The 21,224-nt window shown below is 42.0% G+C and overlaps 1 protein-coding gene across 1 annotated transcript in view; it reads right to left on the bottom strand.

Moving 5' to 3' along the window:
• The window catches only part of smad7 (SMAD family member 7), a 59,064-nt gene extending 40,018 nt beyond the window's left edge, over window positions 1-19,046 (bottom strand). The window contains exons 1-2 of the mRNA XM_046305563.1: window positions 17,538-19,046; window positions 16,186-16,239 (exon numbers count right to left, since the gene is read on the bottom strand). Of these exons, the coding sequence (XP_046161519.1) occupies window positions 16,186-16,239; window positions 17,538-18,006 (523 nt within the window). The 5' untranslated portion in view covers window positions 18,007-19,046. The remainder of the gene's footprint in view (window positions 1-16,185; window positions 16,240-17,537) is intronic.
• Window positions 19,047-21,224: the final 2,178 nt, after the last annotated feature.

The raw sequence follows: 21,224 nt of genomic DNA, 5'->3' as shown, positions 1-21,224 counted from the left end.
GAATCCCCTGTCCCTGCTGAGATGAAGCCCCTGTCCCTGCTGAGATGAATCCCCCTGTCCCTGCTGAGATTAAACCCCCTGTCCCTGCTGAGATGAATCCCCTGTCCCTGCTGAGATGAATCCCCCTGTCCCTGCTGAGATGAAGCCCCTGTCCCTGCTGAGATTAAACCCCCTGTCCCTGCTGAGATGAATCCCCCTGTCCCTGCTGAGATGAATCCCACTGTCCCTGCTGAGATGAATCCCCTGTCCCTGCTGAGATGAATCCCCCTGTCCCTGCTGAGAGGAATCCCCCGTCCCTGCTGATGAAGCCCCGTCCCTGCTGAGATTAACCCCAAGTGATCTAATAGTGATGCCAACAATAGAAGACGTAGCAGCAAGGGATATGTGTAATTGATCTTCTATGTAGTGTTTATAACTCCTCTATGTAGTATTATAACACCTCTATATAGTATTATAACTCTATGTAGTATTATAACTCCTCTATGTAGAATTATAACTCTATGTAGTATTATAACACCTCTATGTAGTATTATAACTCCTCTATGTAGTAATATAACTCCTCTATGTAGTATTATAACACCTCTATGTAGTATTATAACTCTATGTAGTATTATAACTCCTCTATGTAGTGTTATAACACCTCTATGTAGTATTATAACTCTATGTAGTAATATAACTCCTCTATGTAGTATTATAACTCCTCTGTGTAGTGTATATAACTCCTCTATGTAGTATTATAACTCCTCTATGTAGTGTATATAACTCCTCTATGTAGTATTGTAAGTCCTCTATGTAGTATTATCACTCTATGTAGTGTATATAACTCCCCTATGTCGTGTACATAACTCCTCTATGTAGTATTATAACTCCTCTACGTAGTGTATATAACTCTTCTGTGTAGTATTATAACTCCTCTATGTAGTGTATATAACTATTCTGTGCAGTATTATAACCCCTCTATGTAGTGTATATAACTATTCTGTGCAGTATTATAACCCCTCTATGTAGTGTATATAACTCTTCTGTGTAATATTATAACTCCTCTATGTAGTATTATAACTCCTCTATGTAGTGTATATAACTATTCTGTGTAGTATTATACTCCTCTATGTAGTGTATATAACTATTCTGTGCAGTATTATAACCCCTCTATGTAGTGTATATAACTCTTCTGTGTAGTATGATAACTCCTCTATGTAGTATTATAACCCCTCTATGTAGTGTATATAACTCTTCTGTGTAGTATTATAACTCCTCTATGTAGTGTATATAACTCTTCTGTGTAGTATTATAACTCCTCTATGTAGTATTATAACCCCTCTATGTAGTGTATATAACGCCTCTATGTAGTATTATAACTCCTCTATGTAGTATTATAACTCCTCTATGTAGTATTATAACTCCTCTATGTAGTGTATATAACTCTTCTGTGTAGTATTATAACTCCTCTATGTAGTATTATAACCCCTCTATGTAGTGTATATAACTCTTCTGTGTAGTATTATAACTCCTCTATGTAGTGTATATAACTCTTCTGTGTAGTATTATAACTCCTCTATGTAGTATTATAACCCCTCTATGTAGTGCATATAACTCCTCTATGTAGTATTATAACTCCTCTATGTAGTATATATAACTCTTCTGTGTAGTATTATAACTCCTCTATGTAGTATTATAACCCCTCTATGTAGTGTATATAACTCCTCTATGTAGTATTATAACTCCTCTATGTAGTATATATAACTCTTCTGTGTAGTATTATAACTCCTCTATGTAGTATTATAACTTCTCTATGTAGTGTATATAACTCTTCTGTGTAGTATTATAACTCCTCTGTGTAGTATTATAACTCCCCTATGTAGTATATATAACTCTTCTGTGTAGTATTATAACTCCTCTATGTAGTATATATAACTCTTCTGTGTAGTATTATAACTCCTCTATGTTGTATTATAACCCCTCTATGTAGTGTATATAATTCTTCTGTGTAGTATTATAACTCCTCTATGTAGTATTATAACTCCTCTATGTATTGTATATAACTCTTCTGTGTAGTATTATAACTCCTCTATGTAGTATTATAACTCCTCTATGTAGTGTATATAACTCTTCTGTGTAGTATTATAACTCCTCTGTGTAGTATTATAACTCCTCTATGTAGTGTATATAACTCTTCTGTGTAGTATTATAACTCCTCTATGTAGTATTATAACTCCTTTATGTAGTGTATATAACTGTTCTGTGTAGTATTATAACTCCTCTATGTAGTGTATATAACGCCTCTATGTAGTATTATAACTCCTCTATGTAGTGTATATAACTCTTCTATGTAGTATTATAACTCCTCTATGTAGTATTATAACCCCTCTATGTAGTGTATATAACTCTTCTGTGTAGTATTATAACTACTCTATGTAGTGTATATAACTCTTCTGTGTAGTATTATAACTCATCTGTGTAGTATTATAACTCCTCTATGTAGTATATATAACTCTTCTGTGTAGTATTATAACTCCTCTATGTAGTATATATAACTCTTCTGTGTAGTATTATAACTCCTCTGTTGTATTATAACCCCTCTATGTAGTGTATATAACTCTTCTGTGTAGTATTATAACTCCTCTATGTAGTATTATAACTCCTCTATGTAGTGTATATAACTCTTCTGTGTAGTATTATAACTCCTCTATGTAGTATTATAACTCCTCTATGTAGTATTATAACTCCTCTGTGTAGTATTATAACTCCTCTGTGTAGTATTATAACTCCTCTATGTAGTGTATATAACTCTTCTGTGTAGTATTATAACTCCTCTATGTAGTGTATATAACTCCTCTATGTAGTATTATAACTCCTCTATGTAGTATATATAACTCTTCTGTGTAGTATTATAACTCCTCTATGTAGTATTATAACTCCTCTATGTAGTGTATATAACTCTTCTGTGTAGTATTATAACTCCTCTGTGTAGTATTATAACTCCTCTATGTAGTGTATATAACTCTTCTATGTAGTATTATAACTCCTCTATGTAGTGTATATAACTCTTCTGTGTAGTATTATAACTCCTCTATGTAGTATTATAACTCCTCTAAGTAGTGTATATAACTCTTCTGTGTAGTATTATAACTCCTCTGTGTAGTATTATAACTCCTCTATGTAGTATTATAACTCCTCTATGTAGTATTATAACTCCTCTATGTAGTATTATAACTCCTCTATGTAGTATTATAACTCCTCTATGTAGTATTATAACTCCTCTATGTAGGGGATATAACTCTTCTGTGTAGTATTATAACTCCTCTGTGTAGTATTATAACTACTCTATGTAGTGTATATAACTCTTCTGTGTAGTATTATAACTCCTCTATGTAGTATTATAACTACTCTATGTAGTGTATATAACTCTTCTGTGTAGTATTATAACTCCTCTGTGTAGTATTATAACTCCTCTATGTAGTATATATAACTCTTCTGTGTAGTATTATAACTCCTCTATGTAGTATATATAACTCTTCTGTGTAGTATTATAACTCCTCTGTTGTATTATAACCCCTCTATGTAGTGTATATAATTCTTCTGTGTAGTATTATAACTCCTCTATGTAGTATTATAACTCCTCTATGTAGTGTATATAACTCTTCTGTGTAGTATTATAACTCCTCTATGTAGTATTATAACTCCTCTATGTAGTATTATAACTCCTCTGTGTAGTATTATAACTCCTCTGTGTAGTATTATAACTCCTCTATGTAGTGTATATAACTCTTCTGTGTAGTATTATAACTCCTCTATGTAGTGTATATAACTCCTCTATGTAGTATTATAACTCCTCTATGTAGTATATATAACTCTTCTGTGTAGTATTATAACTCCTCTATGTAGTATTATAACTCCTCTATGTAGTGTATATAACTCTTCTGTGTAGTATTATAACTCCTCTGTGTAGTATTATAACTCCTCTATGTAGTGTATATAACTCTTCTATGTAGTATTATAACTCCTCTATGTAGTGTATATAACTCTTCTGTGTAGTATTATAACTCCTCTATGTAGTATTATAACTCCTCTAAGTAGTGTATATAACTCTTCTGTGTAGTATTATAACTCCTCTATGTTGTATTATTACTCCTCTATAAGACGACTACTACTATCACATCAGATCCAGTCATGAAGCATTTCCAGTCTCAGCCTCTCTAGGATCAGAAGGACTCTGTTAAAACACCAGGGAGCTAGGGGAGGGAAGGCTATGCTGTCTCTGACTGGCTAACTGACTGACTGGCCTGCTGGCTGGGCTGTGTCTCAGTGTCTAGCTGACTGACTGACTGGCTGGCTGCTATTCAGTAATGATACATTCCATTCTATACATGTCAACAGACTCTGTCCTACACCTTCCATCATCAGAGCCTGAGAGCAGAGCAGAGCACAGCTCCATTAGGCAATGCAAGACTACTAGCATTACTGCCTACAAATTAGAGACAAGATTCTAGCCTGGTTCCAGATCTGTTTGTGCTGTCTTGCCAACTCATGAATGACCCGTAGTTGGAAAGACAGCACCAACATATCTGGGACCAGGCTAGTTCACACCTAGGCTAGACCAGCCCCGGTACTGTGGTCAACCTAAAGAGATTCAGGGCCACAGTGACACAGCCTTCCTCTCTTTCATGGCTGTCCAGGAGGCAGGCCTGGTTTCCTGGGCACGGTTCACTGACCACAGGCCTGAGGTGGAGCTCATCCAGAACCAAGATCTGGAAGATTCAGTCAGAGAGAGTGATGGAGAAGAGAGGGGGGCGGTGTAAAACAGAAACAAACATCAATATGGAGGAAGAGTTTGAAAGTGTAAGTAAGTAACATAGAGAAAGAGAGAGACAGAGAGAGATAGAGAGAGAGAGAGAGAGAGAGAGAGAGAGAGAGAGGGAGAGAGAGAGAAATAGAGGCAGAGAGAGAGAGGAGGGGAGAGAGAGAGAGAGAGAGAGAGAGAGAGAGAGAGAGAGAGAGAGAGAGAGAGAGAGAGAGAGAGAGAGAGAGAGAGAGAGAGAGAGAGAGAGAGAGAGAGAGAGAGAGAGAGAGGAGAGAGAGAGAGAGAGGAGAGAGAGAGAGGAGGGTGAGAGAGAGAGGCAGAGAGAGAGAGAGAGAGAGGAGAGGAGAGAGAGAGGGTGAGAGAGAGAGGCAGAGAGAGAGAGAGGCAGAGAGAGAGGGCGAAAGAGGGGGTGGAGGGGGTAGAGAGAAAAAAGAGAGGGGGAGGGAGAGAGAGGTGGAGGGGTAGAGAGAGAGACAAAGAGAGGGGGAGGGAGAGAGAGGGGTGGAGGGGGTAGAGAGAGAGACAAAGAGAGAGAGGGGAGGGAGAGAGAGGAGATGGAGGGGGAAGAGAGAGAGAGAGACAAAAAGAGGGAGAGGGGAGAGAGAGAGATGGAGGGGGAGAGAGAGAGAGAGATGAGAGAGAGAGAGGGAGATGAGAGCGAGAGAGAGAGAGAAAGAGAGAGCGAGAGAGAGAGAGAGAGAGAGGGGGAGAAATAGAGAGAGAGGTAGGCAGCAGCTTCAAACACTGTATGATTCATTTCCCAGGGAGCTAAAACAAACTAGGTATTACCACGGCAGCTCTGGTAATGACCGTGGAGAGACAGACTGACACGTACATCTGATTCCTGTTCCATAAAGAACCCCCCCCTCTCTCTCTCACAAACACTCTCACGCTCTCTTGTTTAGATTTACGCATTCAGCAACAGACACTGAAACATAAGTCTGACTCCCTTTGGTGTTTTTATAGCTGAATGATTATATAATATAGTCATAAACTTCAGACATTGGAAACATCAATGAACTACTGAACCCTTATTACTGACTCGTATTAATATGAAGTGATTATTAATCACATGTCCTGTTGGCTAAGTGTCCACACACACTCGGATCTGTAGTGCCCATGACGTGGCAGTCATTCAGTGGCAGTCATTCAGTGGCAGTCATTCAGTTGCAGTCATTCAGTTGCAGTCATTCAGTTGCAGTCATTCAGTTGCAGTCATTCAGTTGCAGTCATTCAGTGGCAGTCATTCAGTTGCAGTCATTCAGTTGCAGTCATTCAGTTGCAGTCATTCAGTGGCAGTCATTCAGTTGCAGTCATTCAGTTGCAGTCATTCAGTGGCAGTCATTCAGTCCGTCTATTGAACTTGACCAGTGAACGGCCAGCTCTGGGTCCAGTAAGGATTGATTGTCTGTGTGTCTGTCTGTCCCTCGAATGGATCCATGTCCTTGTTCTACATGTTCAGTACTTGGTTCTACTGGTTCTGCAAAGACACTCACAAGGGCCTTACAAGATCATGCTCTTAACCCCAGGGGAGTCAAAGTTGACATACACACACTATAGAACCCAAGGGTAGGCAGGCAGAGAAAAACCTCTTTCTACTACACAGCTATGCCTGTCATCATCAATAATATATACTATGTGTTATATCTGCAGGTGTTGTGGGATAGGAACCCTGGGGTATTCCACCTATTGTGAGTGACGAGGCACAGCATTGCTACGAAGACCCGACCACCATGTAATCCATTTGATAATGTGGCCAGTGGAACACTGTGGTGAGGAGTCAGAGATGTTAGTTAGCATGGTAATGTGACCAGTGGAACACTGTGGTGAGGAGTCAGAGATGTTAGTTAGCATGGTAATGTGGCCAGTGGAACACTGTGGTGAGGAGTCAGAGATGTTAGCATGGTAATGTGGCCAGTGGAACACTGTGGTGAAGAGTCAGAGATGTTAGCATGGTAATGTGGCCAGTGGAACACTGTGGTGAAGAGTCAGAGATGTTAGTTAGCATGGTAATGTGGCCAGTGGAACACTGTGGTGAGGAGTCAGAGATGTTAGTTAGCATGGTAATGTGGCCAGTGGAACACTGTGGTGAAGAGTCAGAGATGTTAGCATGGTAATGTGGCCAGTGGAACACTGTGGTGAAGAGTCAGAGATGTTAGCATGGTAATGTGGCCAGTGGAACACTGTGGTGAGGAGTCAGAGATGTTAGCATGGTAATGTGGCCAGTGGAACACTGTGGTGAAGAGTCAGAGATGTTAGCATGGTAATGTGGCCAGTGGAACACTGTGGTGAAGAGTCAGAGATGTTAGCATGGTAATGTGGCCAGTGGAACACTGTGGTGAAGAGTCAGAGATGTTAGCATGGTAATGTGGCCAGTGGAACACTGTGGTGAAGAGTCAGAGATGTTAGCATGGTAATGTGGCCAGTGGAACACTGTGGTGAAGAGTCAGAGATGTTAGCATGGTAATGTGGCCGGTGGAACACTGTGGTGAAGAGTCAGAGATGTTAGCATGGTAATGTGGCCAGTGGAACACTGTGGTGAAGAGTCAGAGATGTTAGCATGGTAATGTGGCCGGTGGAACACTGTGGTGAAGAGTCAGAGATGTTAGCATGGTAATGTGACCAGTGGAACACTGTGGTGAAGAGTCAGAGATGTTAGCATGGTAATGTGGTAATGTAAGATTCAGAGGATTAAAAAGAGCTATAGTGGACACACACACACAAGGACTGAAGTGGACAGATGCCTGACAGACAGACAGGGGAATTCCCTCTGAGCCAAGGGAGCCGTCAGTCAGCATCTCCTCTAGTTCTATATAATCTGACTCCTCTCCTCTAGTTCTATATAGTCTGACTCCTCTCCTAGTTCTATATAGTCTGACTCCTCTCCTCTAGTTCTATATAGTCTGACTCCTCTCCTCTAGTTCTATATAGTCTGACTCCTCTCCTCTAGTTCTATATAGTCTGACTCCTCTCCTCTAGTTCTATATAGTCTGACTCCTCTCCTCTAGTTCTATATAGTCTGACTCCTCTCCTCTAGTTCTATATAGTCTGACTCCTCTCCTCTAGTTCTATATAGTCTGACTCGTCTCCTCTAGTTCTATATAGTCTGACTCCTCTCCTCTAGTTCTATATAGTCTGACTCCTCTCCTCTAGTTCTATATAGTCTGACTCGTCTCCTCTAGTTCTATATAGTCTGACTCCTCTCCTCTAGTTCTATATAGTCTGACTCGTCTCCTCTAGTTCTATATAATCTGACTCCTCTCCTCTAGTTCTATATAGTCTGACTCCTCTCCTCTAGTTCTATATAGTCTGAGTCTCCTCTAGTTCTATATAGTCTGACTCGTCTCCTCTAGTTCTATATAGTCTGACTCCTCTCCTCTAGTTCTATATAGTCTGACTCCTCTCCTCTAGTTCTATATAGTCTGACTCCTCTAGTTCTATATAGTCTGACTCCTCTCTAGTTCTATATAGTCTGACTCGTCTCCTCTAGTTCTATATAGTCTGACTCCTCTCCTCTAGTTCTATATAGTCTGACTCCTCTCCTCTAGTTCTATATAGTCTGACTCCTCTCCTCTAGTTCTATATAGTCTGACTCCTCTCCTCTAGTTCTATATAGTCTGACTCCTCTCCTCTAGTTCTATATAGTCTGACTCCTCTCCTCTAGTTCTATATAGTCTGACTCCTCTCCTAGTTCTAGTTCTATATAGTTCTATATAGTCTGACTCCTCTCCTCTAGTTCTATATAGTCTGACTCCTCTCCCTAGTTCTCCTCTAGTTCTATATAGTCTGACTCCTCTCCTCTAGTTCTATATAGTCTGACTCGTCTCCTCTAGTTCTATATAGTCTGACTCGTCTCCTCTAGTTCTATATAGTCTGACTCCTCTCCTCTAGTTCTATATAGTCTGACTCCTCTCCTCTAGTTCTATATAGTCTGACTCCTCTAGTTCTATATAGTCTCCTCCTCTAGTTCTATATAGTCTGACTCCTCTCCTCTAGTTCTATATAGTCTGACTCCTCTCCTCTAGTTCTATATAGTCTGACTCCTCTCCTCTAGTTCTATATAGTCTGACTCCTCTCCTCTAGTTCTATATAGTCTGACTCCTCTCCTCTAGTTCTATATAGTCTGACTCCTCTCCTCTAGTTCTATATAGTCTGACTCCTCTCCTCTAGTTCTATATAGTCTGACTCCTCTCCTCTAGTTCTATATAGTTCTATATAGTCTGACTCCTCTCCTCTAGTTCTATATAGTCTGACTCCTCTCCTCTAGTTCTATATAGTCTCCTCTATATAGTCTGACTCCTCTCCTCTAGTTCTATATAGTCTGACTCCTCTCCTCTAGTTCTATATAGTCTGACTCCTCTCCTCTAGTTCTATATAGTCTGACTCCTCTCCTCTAGTTCTATATAGTCTGACTCCTCTCCTCTAGTTCTATATAGTCTGACTCCTCCTCTAGTTCTATATAGTCTGACTCCTCTCCTCTAGTTCTATATAGTCTGACTCGTCTCTCCTCTAGTTCTATATAGTCTGACTCCTCTCCTCTAGTTCTATATAGTCTGACTCCTCTCCTCTAGTTCTATATAGTCTGACTCTCTCCTCTAGTTCTATATAGTCTGACTCGTCTCCTCTAGTTCTATATAGTCTGACTCCTCTCCTCTAGTTCTATATAGTCTGACTCCTCTCCTCTAGTTCTATATAGTCTGACTCTCCTCTAGTTCTATATAGTCTGACTCGTCTCCTCTAGTTCTATATAGTCTGACTCTCTCCTCTAGTTCTATAGTCTGACTCCTCTCCTCTAGTTCTATATAGTCTGACTCCTCTCCTCTAGTTCTATATAGTCTGACTCCTCTCCTCTAGTTCTATATAGTCTGACTCTCTCCTCTAGTTCTATATAGTCTGACTCCACTCCTCTAGTTCTATATAGTCTGACTCCTCTCCTCTAGTTCTATATAGTCTGACTCCTCTCCTCTAGTTCTATATAGTCTGACTCCTCTCCTCTAGTTCTATATAGTCTGACTCCTCTCCTCTAGTTCTATATAGTCTGACTCCTCTCCTCTAGTTCTATATAGTCTGACTCCTCTCCTCTAGTTCTATATAGTCTGACTCCTCTCCTCTAGTTCTATATAGTCTGACTCTCTCCTCTAGTTCTATATAGTCTGACTCCTCTCCTCTAGTTCTATATAGTCTGACTCCTCTCCTCTAGTTCTATATAGTCTGACTCCTCTCCTCTAGTTCTATATAGTCTGACTCCTCTCCTCTAGTTCTATATAGTCTGACTCCTCTCCTCTAGTTCTATATAGTCTGACTCCTCTCCTCTAGTTCTATATAGTCTGACTCTCTAGTTCTATATAGTCTGACTCCTCTCCTAGTTCTATATAGTCTGACTCTCTCCTCTAGTTCTATATAGTCTGACTCCTCTCCTCTAGTTCTATATAGTCTGACTCCTCTCCTCTAGTTCTATATAGTCTGACTCCTCTCCTCTAGTTCTATATAGTCTGACTCCTCCTCTCTAGTTCTATATAGTCTGACTCCTCTCCTCTAGTTCTATATAGTCTGACTCCTCTCCTCTAGTTCTATATAGTCTGACTCCTCTCCTCTAGTTCTATATAGTCTGACTCCTCTCCTCTAGTTCTATATAGTCTGACTCTCTCCTCTAGTTCTATATAGTCTGACTCCTCTCCTCTAGTTCTATATAGTCTGACTCCTCTCCTCTAGTTCTATATAGTCTGACTCCTCTCCTCTAGTTCTATATAGTCTGACTCCTCTCCTCTAGTTCTATATAGTCTGACCTCTCCTCTAGTTCTATATAGTCTGACTCCTCTCCTCTAGTTCTATATAGTCTGACTCCTCTCCTCTAGTTCTATATAGTCTGACTCCTCTCCTCTAGTTCTATATAGTCTGACTCCTCTCCTCTAGTTCTATATAGTCTGACTCCTCTCCTCTAGTTCTATATAGTCTGACTCCTCTCCTCTAGTTCTATATAGTCTGACTCCTCTCCTCTAGTTCTATATAGTCTGACTCCTCTCCTCTAGTTCTATAGTCTGACTCTCTCCTCTAGTTCTATATAGTCTGACTCTCTCCTCTAGTTCTATATAGTCTGACTCCTCTAGTTCTATATAGTCTGACTCCTCTCCTCTAGTTCTATATAGTCTGACTCCTCTCCTCTAGTTCTATATAGTCTGCTCTCCTCTAGTTCTATATAGTCTGACTCCTCTCCTCTAGTTCTATATAGTCTGACTCCTCTCCTCTAGTTCTATATAGTCTCTGCTCTCCTCTAGTTCTATATAGTCTGACTCCTAGTTCTCCTCTAGTTCTATATAGTCTGACTCCTCTCCTCTAGTTCTATATAGTCTGACTCCTCTCCTCTAGTTCTATATAGTCTGACTCCTCTCCTCTAGTTCTATATAGTCTGACTCCTCTCCTCTAGTTCTATATGTCTGACTCCTCTCCTCTAGTTCATAGAACTCCTCTCCCAGTCTGACATCCTCTCCTCTAGTTCTTTAGTCTGATCCTGTTCAGTTCTCCTTCTCTGCTCTAGGGGGAACTCTGCCCTCAGCCACACTCCACTCCATTGTCCTGTTAAACTCTGTCCCTGGGCTTTTCCTCTCTCTGCTCTAGGGGGAACTCTGCCCTGGGCTTTTCCTCCTTCCTCTGCTCTGCTCCCACTGGGGAACTCTGCCCTGGGCTTTTCCTCCTTCTCTGCTCCAGGGGGAACTCTGCCCTGGGCTTTTCCTCCTTCTCTGCTCTAGGGGAACTCTGCCCTGGGCTTTCCTCTTCTCTGCTCTAGGGGGAACTCTGCCCTGGGCTTTTCCTCCTTCTCTGCTCTAGGGGGAACTCTGCCCTGGGCTTTTCCTCCTTCTCTGCTCTAGGGGGAACTCTGCCCTGGGCTTTTCCTCCTTCTCTGCTCTAGGGGGAACTCTGCCCTGGGCTTTTCCTCCTTCTCTGCTCTAGGGGGAACTCTGCCCTGGTCTTTTCCTCCTTCTCTGCTCTAGGGGGAACTCTGCCCTGGGCTTTTCCTCCTTCTCTGCTCTAGGGGAACTCTGCCCTGGTCTTTTCCTCCTTCTCTGCTCTAGGGGGAACTCTGCCCTGGGCTTTTCCTCCTTCTCTCTGGTCTTTCCTTTCCTCCCTCTCTCTCCGCATCTTTCTTCCCTCTCTCACTCCATATCCCTCCCTCTCTCGGTGTCTTCCTTTCCTCCCTCTCTCTTTCTTCTTTCCACCTCACCATGACCAGAGGAGAGACTAGAGAGAGAGAGAGTGTGTGCGTGCGTGTGTGCGTGTGTGTGTGTGTGTGTGTGTGTGTGTGTGTGTGTGTGTGTGTGTGTGTGTGTGTGTGTGTGTGTGTGTGTGTGTGTGTGTGTGTGTGTGTGTGTGTGTGTGTGTGTGTGTGTGTGGCACTCCAAAAAGACCAGTTGAAGTGTAGTGGACATTAGTGAAGCCTTGCAGGAAGCTGCCTCCCTAACCATGTCATCCTACCCAGCTAGCCCTGCAGGAGGCTGCCTCCCTAACCATGTCATCCTACCCAGCTAGCCCTGCAGGAGGCTGCCTCCCTAACCATGTCATCCTACCCAGCTAGCCCTGCAGGAGGCTGCCTCCCTAACCATGTCATCCTACCCATCCTGCAGGAGGCTGCCTCCCTAACCATGTCATCCTACCCAGCTAGCCCTGCAGGAGGCTGCCTCCCTAACCATGTCATCCTACCCAGCTAGCCCTGCAGGAGGCTGCCTCCCTAACCATGTCATCCTACCCAGCTAGCCCTGCAGGAGGCTGCCTCCCTAACCATGTCATCCTACCCAGCTAGCCCTGCAGGAGGCTGCCTCCCTAACCATGTCATCCTACCCAGCTAGCCCTGCAGGAGGCTGCCTCCCTAACCAAGTCATCATACCCAGCTAGCCTCGCAGGAAGCTGCCTCCCTAACCATGTCATCCTACCCAGCTAGCCTCGCAGGGAGCTGCCTCCCTAACCATGTCATCCTACCCAGCTAGCCTCGCAGGAGGCTGCCTCCCTAACCATGTCATCCTACCCAGCTAGCCTCGCAGGAAGCTGCCTCCCTAACCATGTCATCCTACCCAGCTAGCCTCGCAGGAAGCTGCCTCCCTAACCATGTCATCCTACCCAGCTAGCCTCGCAGGAGGCTACTGCCTTAGACCGCTGCGCCACTAAAATTATGATCACCATGTATCATTTGTATCTAAAGTTTAACATAGACATGACAGGGGCGGCAGGTAGCCTCGTGGTTAGAGTGTAGAGGCGGCAGGTAGCCTCGTGGTTAGAGTGTAGAGGCAGCAGGTAGCCTCGTGGTTAGAGTGTGGAGGCGGCAGGTAGCCTCGTGGTTAAGAGTGTGGAGGCGGCAGGTAGCCTCGTGGTAGAGTGTGGAGGCGGCAGGTAGCCTCGTGGTTAGAGTGTGGAGGCGGCAGGTAGCCTCGTGGTTAGAGTGTAGAGGCGGCAGGTAGCCTCGTGGTTAAGAGTGTGGAGGCGGCAGGTAGCCTCGTGGTAGAGTGTGGAGGCGGCAGGTAGCCTCGTGGTTAGAGTGTGGAGGCGGCAGGTAGCCTCGTGGTTAGAGTGTAGAGGCAGCAGGTAGCCTCGTGGTTAGAGTGTGGAGGCGGCAGGTAGCCTCGTGGTTAAGAGTGTGGAGGCGGCAGGTAGCCTCGTGGTAGAGTGTGGAGGCGGCAGGTAGCCTCGTGGTTAGAGTGTGGAGGCGGCAGGTAGCCTCATGGTTAGAGTGTAGAGGCGGCAGGTAGCCTCGTGGTTAGAGTGTAGAGGCGGCAGGTAGCCTTGTGGTTAGAGTGTGGAGGCGGCAGGTAGCCTCGTGGTTAGAGTGTAGAGGCCTGCCTCGTGGTTAGAATGTAGAGGCGACAGGTAGCCTCGTGGTTAGAGTGTAGAGGCGGCAGGTAGCCTCGTGGTTAGAGCATTGGGCCAGTAACAGAAAGGTTGCTGGATTGAATCCCTGAGCTGACAAGGTAAAAATCTGTCGTTCTGCCCCTGAACAAGGCAGTTAACTCACTGTTCCCCGGTAGGCTGCCATTGTAAATAAGAATTTGTTCTTAACTGTCTTGCTTAGTTAAATACAAAAAATAAACATATATCTGCCCATATTAGAGACTTGGATGAGTCTCATGGTTGTCTATAGCTGCAAACACAGCAGTTTAATCTTCCAACTTCCCTTTTTGGCAGACAAATACTGTTATATATATATATATATATATTTGAGATAATAGACTTCCTTCTAAAATGGCTCACAGACCTAATGACAGGCCTGCATGGACACACAAAAGCTCTACGCACATGCACGTGCACACACACACACACACACACACACACACACACACATAGCAGTGTGACACTCCCAAACCCTCAGCCATAATCTACAGTCAGATTCATTCAACAGATAAAACATGGCTCCATAAATCTTTCTGTTTTTCAGCTTGTGTTTGTGAACCACATTTCCCATAAGCTCTCTCCCCTCCCTGCAGACGGCACCACCCCTTCACACACACACACACACACACACACACACACACACACACACACACACACACACACACACACACACACACACACACACACACACACACACACACACACACACACACACACACACACACACACACACACTGGCACTTGCGTACGTGTGTCCTGCGTGTGTGTGTATATGTTACCTCCCTGTGTGTGTCTCCTCTCTCTCCTTTGGTGCCAATACTGTTTATCTGTCCTGCTAGGTCACCCCCTCCGGCCAAAAGTTTGTGCAGACAGACAACCACTGCAGAGCTGGTGCCAGCCTGGAATGGGCCCTGGCCGTGGCTACCCGCCATTCTATTAAAGGGCCCTGGTCGGGTCCTGGTCGGCCCTGGCCTTGGCTACCCGCCATTCTATTAAAGGGCCCTGGTCGGGCCCTGGCCTTGGCCAACTGCCATTCTATTAAAGGGCCCTGGCCTTGGCCAACTGCCATTCTATTAAAGGGCCCTGGCCTTGGCCAACTGCCATTCTATTAAAGGGGCCTGGTCGGCCCTGGCCTTGGCTACCCACCATTCTATTAAAGGGCCCTGGTCGGCCCTGGCCTTGGTTACCCGCCATTCTATTAAAGGGCCCTGGCCGTGGCTACCCGCCATTCTATTAAAGGGCCCTGGTCGGGTCCTGGTCGGCCCTGGCCTTGGCTACCCGCCATTCTATTAAAGGGCCCTGGCCGGGCCCTGGCCTTGGCTACCCGCCATTCTATTAAAGGGCCCTGGTCGGGCCCTGGCCTTGGCCAACTGCCATTCTATTAAAGGGCCCTGGCCTTGGCCAACTGCCATTCTATTAAAGGGGCCTGGTCGGCCCTGGCCTTGGCTACCCACCATTCTATTAAAGGGCCCTGGTCGGCCCTGGCCTTGGTTACCCGCCATTCTATTAAAGGGCCCTGGCCTTGGCTACCCACCATTCTATTAAAGGGCCCTGGTCGGCCCTGGCCTTGGCTACCCACCATTCTATTAAAGGGCCCTGGTCGGCCCTGGCCTTGGCTACCCGCCATTCTATTAAAGGGCCCTGGTCGGGCCCTGGCCTTGGCTACCCACCATTCTATTAAAGGGCCCTGGTCGGCCCTGGCCTTGGCTACCCACCATTCTATTAAAGGGCCCTGGCCTTGGCTACCCGCCATTCTATTAAAGGGCCCTGGCCGGGCCCTGGCCTTGGCTACCCGCCATTCTATTAAAGGGCCCTGGTCGGGCCCTGGCCTTGGCCAACTGCCATTCTATTAAAGGGCCCTGGCCTTGGCCAACTGCCATTCTATTAAAGGGGCCTGGTCGGCCCTGGCCTTGGCTACCCACCATTCTATTAAAGGGCCCTGGTCGGCCCTGGCCTTGGTTACCCGCCATTCTATTAAAGGGCCCTGGCCTTGGCTACCCACCATTCTATTAAAGGGCCCTGGTCGGCCCTGGCCTTGGCTACCCACCATTCTATTAAAGGGCCCTGGTCGGCCCTGGCCTTGGCTACCCGCCATTCTATTAAAGGGCCCTGGCCTTGGCTACCCGCCATTCTATTAAACGGCCCTGGTCGGCCCTGGCTACCCGCCATTCTATTAAAGGGCCCTGGTCGGCCCTGGCGCTGCCCAGACAGCCCTCTCTCAGTCGTAAATCAAACATAACATTTCCATATCCTCACAGAAGTATTTAGAAATGACCAGGCAAAAGTTTAATGTTGTTGTAATAATGTTGCTATAAACTTTGTTGTAATAACATTGTTATAAAATGTATAATATAAAGTAATATTTTTCACAAATGGTAAATAACTACTAAAAAAATATATATATATTAACTTGCATTTATTTGAAGTGTATGACCGTGGAAAATCATATGCTGAAAAAATACAAACCCCAAAAACCTTAACATTCATGAGAAAAATCAAACTAAACTCACCGGGTGGTTTAAGAAAGTCCATTGGATATCGGGAATAAGGAGGAGGGGGAGACTCTGAAATGAAAAGAAAGAAATAGACAGAAGATAGAGAGAGAAAAGACAGAGCAAAAACAGAGCATGAGAAAAAGCTTCCAGGGAAAGATGAAACGTATGATAACAGTTGGCATTCTTTTTGGGAAACTGTTTGTGTTATCAGTGGGGGTTGGAGGCAGGGCAGGCAGCGAGGCAGCCATGCGGCGATTGCCTTGATATCTGACGAAGAGATAAACAAGGGGCGCCTGGCGCCAGCCTCTAGGCGGCTATCTGACTAGGCTCCGACTCAGGCTGTGGGAGATACGGGCCTCTTTGCTCACACCAGAACAGAACACTCCAATCGGAATCGCTGCCTGGCTGCACGCAAACTAACTTGGTCCAGACTGACTGTCAAATACAACGAGATACATGGAGGTCAAGGATAGGAAATTTAAAATAGTTGAATATTGTGCATCTTCTTTGTTATTACAAGTAGCCTTACATTAAAAGATGGTCACGTTCAATCAAATAAATGTACTTTCATGTGACAAGACCCCCCTGACTACTTCCTACAACTGTTTGAAGCCATCCTTGTTCACAATACTGTACAAGAGGGGTTTAATAAATGCATTCTACAGAAGCTAATGGTATAGAAAACCTACAAATTAAGAGCAAGATCCCCTCTGCAGTTTAGAAAATTATTTCAATTTTTGTATAAAAGCAAACAAATCTATAAATAAAAACAATAACTAGGCCAAAATAGGGGCAGTAGGTAGCCTAGTGGTTAGCGCGTTGGGCCAGTAACCTGAAAGGTTGCTAGATCGAATCCCTAAACTGACAAGCTAAAAGTCTGGCAATCTGGCAACAAGGCAATTATCCCGCTGTTCATAGGCCGTCATTGTAAATAATACTTTGTTCTTAAGTAATTGACTTTCATAGTTTAAAAAAGAAGAAACTTGGCCACACCAATAAAATAGGTCTACCGTTTATAAATAATAAGGTCATAATATAATTGCAACTGTTTTGATTTGTGAGGGGCCATTCAAAGCAAATGTTGATTCATTTCCAATATCCTAGAAAGAAGAATTTATACATCTAACATTAAGGAAATAGTGATTATGCTAACCGTTGTGCTGCTAAAACGTCATACCAACCAAGTCTGACCTATAGCGTTGCAATTGACACAACCGGTAATTGTGTCTGGGAAAGTTTACATGCCAATCAATTTACCCACACACAATATTAAACAGTGTACCAATTACAGTCTAGGTCTATATTTTTGCTGATTTTTTTCCACGTTATAATCTATGGTTTAAAAAATATATATATAAATAACTTACCGAGTTCACAAAGCCTGCTCATGTGGTGCGGATTGCAGCAAACGAGTTCTGGGTTAATTTCCCCATAGGATTCACAGCAAGACAGCCTTTTTAATTCCGAGCAATCCATGAGGTCCGGCCACCGAAACACTTTGTAGAGCAGCAAGGGGAGGGAATAAGACTGCTGACCCAGTTTGGTGTCCACTTTGCTGGGTAGGAGCAGGCAGGGGCTCCGCGCACCCCCCTTTGACTCGACCGCTTGCAAGAGCCCCTCTAATTGTTTGTCTTTGATTTGTTTCAGTATCGAGTGGGTCAGGGATTTCAATTCAGCATCCGTTCCGGCGCTAGTTTTTCCGGCAACCTTCGTCGATTTACCCATACAGCAACCCCCGGATCCATGCGTTCGTGTATCCGCATCCCCGTCGCCCTCGACCGGCGCACGGCTCCTCCAGAGTCGCCGGACGAGCCCAGTTCGTTTGGTCCTAAACATGCGGGACGAAAAGAGGATTTCCCGGCTAAAAAACGAGCATGATGTACGCAAATCATGAAGATTCCGGGATCCGTGTACAGGCAACGACAAGCAGCCTGAGATAATAGTATGGAGAAACTAGGAGTTGGAGAAGGCAAGAAAATCTGTAGCATACGCCAGTCTTTAATAAAAAAATAAAAATAAAAAAATCAACCCCGCAAAAAAAAATCAAGGCTCCAGTCGTGATAGTAACCTTCTCTGTAAGGAGAAATGCACCATCACCTTAACGGAGTTATAAACCTATAATGGTCCGAACTCAAATGCAGCTGTATCGAAATATAAACACTTTTCAATGTAAGAACGTTGACCATCTAGAATACAAAATAGCAGCATAAAGAATTTGTTACAACGTTGAACTACTGTGTACATGAAATGCTTCATTCGTTCCGTTCATTCAGTAGCCCATGTAGAAAGATAAACATTGTAACAGATGATATTTTACGCATATGGTTACGAGTTGGGTATCTGTTATTTGGGGCAGATAAATTGCCTAGTTAAATACTAGAATTAGGCTATATATCCATGAGGAAAAAAACGAAGCTGTCCAGTTTTCTGTAGAAAAAAAATAATCCACACAATCCTTGATCCGAGAGCAAAAAGGCTTTAACACAGGCTGTTGTCTACGTTTTATCCCTTATCTTCTAAATATCATATCTGTCTGCACATGATGTGATCTTCAATATAGATTTAGACGTTGCGAGAGGACGAAAGGATCCCCTAAACAGATCCAAAACTAGGTAGCGAATCCAAAACTGGAGCCGCTTTAGTGCCAGACAGAAATCTGCTTTAGTAGGGCAGTCGCACAGAGTCCCCGTCTACCGTCCGTTGTACCAGAATTATATGTCGAAATATCCCTTTATAAATTAATCCAGACTCTTATTGAATGAGGTTTCCGTAGACTAAGGAATAAAGCGATTTGAGTGGCGACAAAGAAGTGATGCGATCTTCAGAAAACGTCTGCGAATGACGCGAATAGTTGAAGAGCCCTTGCCTTCTCTTGCTCGCTATCTCTTTCTAACTCTCTGAGCTCTGTGTCTCCAGTGCGCATTGGCGCGCCCCGTCACGTGGGTGTCTAGACACCCTGTCGCTTGAAAAAAGTGATTGTGTTGCGCAAACAAGAGATCAAGTAGCTTAGGCTGCTACATACAGAGACATCGTTTTGGTAGGAAAGTTACATTTTCCAAAAGCTACAATGGAAAAACGTTGTAAATTAATGCGAAAAGATGGTGTGGGAAATTAAACATGGAGCTAGAAAGGCTTTTTACTGTAGAAATGAAACACTCCCTCTGTCAATTGATTTCAAGGGGCTTTATTGGCATGGGAAACGTGTTAACATTGCCAAAGCAAGTGAGGTCTCTCAGGGTAATATTTGACAAAACATTTGTTTGACTTTTTATTTATTTTGTGCCATATGATCACATTAATGAAGTCGGCCTAAATACAAATAACGATGATTTACATTGATGATAATAGTCAGCTAATAATAACAACAATAACATTACTGATAATAATAATAACAACAATAACATTACTGATGATGATAATAATAATAACAATAATAACATTACTGATAATAATAATAACAATAATATTACTGATGATGATAATAATAATAACAATAATATTAATAATAATAATAATAATATATGCCATTTAGCAGACGCTTTTATCCAAAGCGACTTACAGTCATGTGTGCATACATTCTACGTATGGGTGGTCCCGGGGATCGAACCACTACCCTGGCGTTACAAGCGCCATGCTCTACCAACTGAGCTAATAACAATACTATTATTGATGATGATAATAGTCAGCTAACAACAATAACATTACTGATGATGATAATAATAATAACAATAATAACATTACTGATGATGATAATATTAATAATAACAATAATAACATTACTGATGATGATAATAATAATAACAATAATATTACTGATGATAATAATAACAATACCATTATTGATGATGATAATAATAATAACAATAATATTACTGATGATAATAATAATAATAACAATAATAACATTACTGATGATGATAATAATAATAACAATAACATTACTGATAATAATAATAACAACAATAACATTACTGATGATGATAATAATAATAACAATAATATTACTGATGATAATAATAACAATACCATTATTGATGATGATAATAATAATAACAATAATATTACTGATGATAATAATAACAATACCATTATTGATGATGATAATAATAATAACAACAATAACATTACTGATGCTAATAATAATAATAACAATAACATTACTGATGATGATAATAATAATAACAATAATAACATTACTGATGATGATAATAATAACAATACCATTACTGATGATGATAATAATAATAACAATAATATTACTGATGATAATAATAACAATACCATTATTGATGATGATAATAATAATAACAACAATAACATTACTGATGCTAATAATAATAATAACAACAATAACATTACTGATGATGATAATAATAACAACAATACCATTACTGATGATAATAATAATAATAACAGTAACATTACCGATGATGATAATAATAATAACAACAATAACATTACTGATGCTAATAATAATAACAACAATAACATTACTGATAATAATAACAACAATAACATTATTGATAATATTAACAACAATAACATTACTGATAATATTAACAACAATAACATTACTGATAATAATAACAATAATAACATTACTGATGATGATAATAATAATAACAACAATAACATTACTGATGATGATAATAATAATAACAACAATAACATTACTGATGATGATAATAATAATAACAATAATAACATTACAGATGATAATAATAATAATAATAACAATAATAACATTACTAATGATGATAATAATAACAACAATAACATTACAGATGATAATAATAATAAAAATTACAATAATAACATTACTGATTATAATAACAACAATAACATTACCGATGATAATAATAACAACAATAGCATTACTGATAATAATAACAACAATAACATTACTGATAATAATAACAACAGTAACATTACTGGTGATAATAACAACAATAACATTACTGATAATAATAACAACAATAACATTACTGATGATAATAATAATAACAACAATAACATTACTGATGATAATAATAATAACAACAATAACATTACTG

Source organism: Oncorhynchus gorbuscha, linkage group LG16, assembly GCF_021184085.1.
Source record: "Oncorhynchus gorbuscha isolate QuinsamMale2020 ecotype Even-year linkage group LG16, OgorEven_v1.0, whole genome shotgun sequence".
NCBI classification, from domain to species: Eukaryota; Metazoa; Chordata; class Actinopteri; order Salmoniformes; family Salmonidae; genus Oncorhynchus; species Oncorhynchus gorbuscha.
This window is presented reverse-complemented; position numbering and strand designations above follow the sequence as displayed.